Consider the following 4662-nt stretch of genomic DNA (forward strand, 5'->3'; position numbering starts at 1 on the left):
TTTTTCTGGAAGACTTTGCTGTTTTTTCTAAGGATTTTTCTGTTGTGTGCAGTCACTTTAAGATGTTTCTTGTTCATGTTTTTGTTTTGTTGCGGTTGCACCCTAGTCAAGAGCCGCATAGCTTACAGGGTTATTCCTAATAAATGAAACTGAAAACTGAAAAACATAGCCTGGCACAAGCGTCGTGGTGATGTCACCACCACTTAGTGGAGAACGGCAGTTGTTGTCTTCTTGCTAACTTGAGTGCTGCGTTCCTTGTACCGAAAATACCTCAGGTCCCCAGTAGAGGCGCTGGGTCAGCGTGTGTTGAACACGGTGCTCTTGGCTGCTTTGTCAGTCTCTCTCCACCGCTGGGGTGATTGTCGAGTAGGCACGCTGGTCACTCTTTGGCGGTGCCTGTGCTGGCAGGGATGATGGGTCCGGCTCCAACTGCATCGATGTGCGCGATGATCCTGTCACCAGAAACCACTCGCAGCTCGTCCGCTGGTTGTCGCGCGTCACCCCCCTTGGCACCAGACACTGTTGATCCTTGCAGACTGTGGAGCAACTTGAAGAGACAGCGCATGTCGTCTCCCCCCCCCCCCCCCCCTTCAAAAGAGTCCTCTTCCAGTTGTTTGTACGACTCGTGCTGCAGAGGACACGCTTCAGATCAAGTTATATCGTTCCGTGTCAGTCTCTGATCCGACCCTCAACTAAACTTCGCCTGTGGGTTGCGATTTCAAGGGGCACTCTCACGAATAGTGGTTGCACCAGTTTTCCTTCAAAGGGTTGACTTTGATCTCAGCACAATCCGAACGATTGTCACTCTATGATCATAAGTGTTGCCTGTACAGAGCAACCTCGCCACCGGGAATAGTAATGCTACGCACTCTTCCCCACGTTTGTATTGCAATACTGAGCACCAGCCTTAGCTGGCAGCCTCTCTCAATGACGCAACAAAAAACTCTCCGTGATGCGTGGTTTCTACCGATGCAGAACTCCCTATCAATTTGCCAGTCACGAGGGCAATCCCCGGAGATTGACTCAGTTTTTCTTTAGTATGGCATTGTGAAAAGCAAGTTTTTATTTTTAATGATCGTCATGAATGAATGCAAAGGTTCCTTATCCAGTCCAATGATGTGGTTGACGCAGTGTGGATTTTAGCGATACCGCCAGGATGTGCATGGATGGAGCATTCATCAGTGATGTGCTTGATGGTTTGGACTTCTCCAGTCGCAGTTGGGAGATTCGTTAAGCAGTACTGATTTCTGTTTTTGCATTCTTGCTTATATCAGAATTTTTCCACCTGCTGTATATATTGAGTCTGAAAAATTATAAAAATAAATTTTTTTTTAAACTGAAATTTGTCCGAAATTATGCTAATTTATTTAATTATGAAAATGTTGCATGTATGTTAATTAGGAAGTTATGCAAGTATGTAATTATACTAATGTATTCAATTCTGATAATTAGGCTCTGCCTGGTTGTCTAGGGTGAACTATCAATCGGGATAATACAATGGTGTAATTGTATGAAGTTATGCAAGTGTATGTAATTGTGCTAATTAGGCTCTGCTTCGTTGTCTAGGGTTGTATTATCAATCAGGATAATACAATGATTTTCACTTTAACTTTTACTTATTATGTCTTAGTGTTATGTCAGGTCTCAAAATTCAGATCTCTCCGCAGGATACAGTTCTTATAATTAATATTATTATGCATGAACTTAGGAAGGCACCACTCAAGACTCTTCTGTGTTAAGCAACTTTAATCTCTAAAAAACACATAACATTCTAATATGCAAACTCTTATGCTAGGAATGCCAACACAGTACTCTTTGAGATGTCCTCCTCATTGATCCGTACATTTAACCCTCAATAATTGTTTATCAAACTGGGTAACAGAACAATTGGCTCATTCTTCAGAGTAAGGTGATCATATACAGCAACAGTCCTTAAAATTAATGTGACCATATTCATACGAACAGTAATAAAGAAACATGTGCCTAAGCAAAGGTAGACCTCAATGAATTCATTTGTAAGATTATGCAATTAACGTAATGCCTTGGAACAATGGTGTGCGGTAGTGTGCTTGCTTGTCTAACAAATGTTTATCAATTGGCTAAGGGCTTTAATAAATTCGCGGGCAAGATTATGTGATGGAAAGAAAGCTTTTAACACAATTGTATCCCTGTGTGTGTGGATTCGTAACATAGATGTTTATAAATGTTAGTTTCATCAATGAATTCATTGGTATAAATTATGCAATTAACAAGAATGACTAAAATACTTCTAAACGAGACGGCTTTCTTTCAAGCCTCGTCTCAAACGGTGTTTGACCAGAGGACGCTGAAAGGCGTACAGCAAAAAGACAATGCACAATCAGAACAATGGGTGCCAAAAGGCGTGCTCTTTTGAGTGTTTGTGATGAGATATGATACAAAACGCCGAGTTGCTGAGGCGATTGACCAAGCACCTTATAAATGCTAATATTATTATAACATAGTGAATGCTTGGGAGCTTATTGGCTCTCGCTCCTAGTTAGAGATCTACCCAACCCACAGGTCCGCAAATACTGACCGCTCTTACTCTGCAGGTTGAACCTAGGAATTGAGTGTTCAACTTCACATTATTATCATTAAAGGCCTGTGACAAAGGTGAATCTATTGGAGCTTCATTGTCTCAAGCTTACACATCTACAGGGTCTCCATTTGACTTTGTATTGTCTAAGAAGTCCACCCACATTTCCACTTCCACAAACTGCTGGGAGTTGCCTCGCTCTGCCTCACAGTCAGAATTCTCCTCCTGCTTCATGTTGCCTCCATTGATGTGAAGGTCTGATTTTGGAGTTGAATGTTCATCTTCACATTTTACCATCACTTCTTCGCTCTTCATCACATCTTCACATTTTACCTTCACTTCTTCGCTCTTCACTGTCGCCTCTTCACATTTCGCCTCTTCAAATTTCACCTTGATACATTTCATAGTGTCCAAGCTGGAATTTGCTTCTGGTTCTTTTTTCAGGAGGGATGGGCTCATTGCAGCACTTTGACTTTCACAAGTCGATTTAAGACGACACTCCTTGGGGATCTTGCGATGCCTGTGTGTTCTCTGGTGTCGATGAAGAACTGATGACTGTGCAAATGCCTTCTCACACACACTGCACTTGAAAGGTTTCTCGTCTGTGTGTGTTCTATGGTGTTTTTTAAGATAATATGACTGTGCAAACACCTTACTGCACAGAGTGCACTTGAAGGGTTTATCTCCCGTGTGTGTTCTCTGGTGTTTTTTAAGATTTGGTGACTGTGAAAATTCCTTCTCACACACACTGCACTTGAAAGGTTTCTCTCCAGTGTGTGTTCTCTGGTGTTCTTTAAGATGTGATGATTCTGCAAAGCACTTCCCGCAAAGGGTGCACCTGAAAGGTTTCTCTCCTGTGTGTGTTCTCTGGTGTTTATGAAGATGTGGCGACTGCGCAAACGCCTTCCCGCACAGAGTGCACCTGAAGGGTTTCTCTCCTGTGTGTGTTCTTTGGTGTTTTTTAAGATTTGGTGACTGTGAAAATTCCTTCTCACACACTGCACTTGAAGGGGTTATCTCCTGTGTGTATTCTCTGGTGTATTTTAAAATAAAATGAACTTGAAAATGCCTTCCCACACACACTGCACTTGTTTGGTTTCTCTCCTGTGTGTGTTCTCTGGTGGATCTGAAGACCTGATGCCCATGCAAATGCCTTCTTACAGACAGTGCATTTGAAAGGTTTCTCTCCTGTGTGTGTTCTCTGGTGGATCTGAAGACCTGATGCCCATGCAAATGACTTCTCACAGACAGTGCATTTTAAAGGTTTCTCTCCCGTGTGTGTTCTCTGGTGTAATTTAAGATGCGATGAATCTGCAAATGCCTTCCTGCAAAGGGTGCACCTGAAGGGTTTCTCTCCTGTTTGAGTTTTCTGGTCCTGTGTCAAATTTGCAGTACAATCCATGCTGTTTGCATACTGGTCCCATTGTTGCCTTTTTGTACCGAGCTGCGCTGAGTGCCTTTTCTCCATCAGACCAATTCTGCAGAGGAAGTGTCAGAAGAAGCGTCAGCTGCAGACAGAAAAAAATATACACACCATCTATGTCAGTATCGAGACACAAGAGGAATGAATATATTAACAGTCACACATGACTTACACGTCTATATTTATTCATATATTCAAGATATTCCCCAATTCATCACACGGGCTGTTAAGGCACACAATGAGAGGGCAAATGGTTACATGCCTGGAGGCCCTAGTATCTTCAAAATAAATGTTAACCCAAAACACCAAGAACACAATTTCGGCTGCCTGGCTACAAAAGCAAATTTGATTCCAAGAACACAGGATGAGATGTTACTATCATTTGTGCAAGCACTTCCAAGAGTTCATGAACAGTCAGCCTGGTGAAATTTGGGGAGCGCATCGTCAGTAGTGTACCTTTGGTTCCTAGGGTGTTTCGGCCTTTCACACTATACACCCTCCCCAAAGGCGGCCAGCGACAGGGTGATCAATCCTACGCTTGCGTCCCATTCCCAATTAGTCATAGGAGTTGCCTTGTTGTTGATAGCCAACATCCCATGGGACTATGCATGGCAGGGGCGTCCTCCTCCCTGAGTCAAGCATTGTTGACCGCATACCTCCTGGCCCTCTCACTTCGGGGCCC

At 43.1% G+C, this 4662-nt stretch overlaps 1 protein-coding gene across 1 annotated transcript; it reads right to left on the reverse strand.

Moving 5' to 3' along the window:
* Positions 1–669: 669 nt before the first annotated feature.
* On the reverse strand, positions 670–4025 carry LOC133361585 (zinc finger protein 664-like). The gene is made up of 2 exons (XM_061580508.1): positions 3898–4025; positions 670–3815 (listed from the first exon to the last, which is right to left on the reverse strand). The coding sequence occupies exons 1-2, from the start codon at positions 4023–4025 to the stop codon at positions 2666–2668; spliced, it is 1278 nt and encodes a 425-aa protein (XP_061436492.1). The 3' UTR covers positions 670–2665.
* Between the last annotated feature and the right edge of the window lie 637 nt (positions 4026–4662).

The sequence above is a fragment of the Lethenteron reissneri genome, unplaced genomic scaffold (genome assembly GCF_015708825.2).
Source record: "Lethenteron reissneri isolate LAM-NWPU_2019-01 unplaced genomic scaffold, ASM1570882v1 scaffold_115, whole genome shotgun sequence".
NCBI lineage: Eukaryota > Metazoa > Chordata > Hyperoartia > Petromyzontiformes > Petromyzontidae > Lethenteron > Lethenteron reissneri.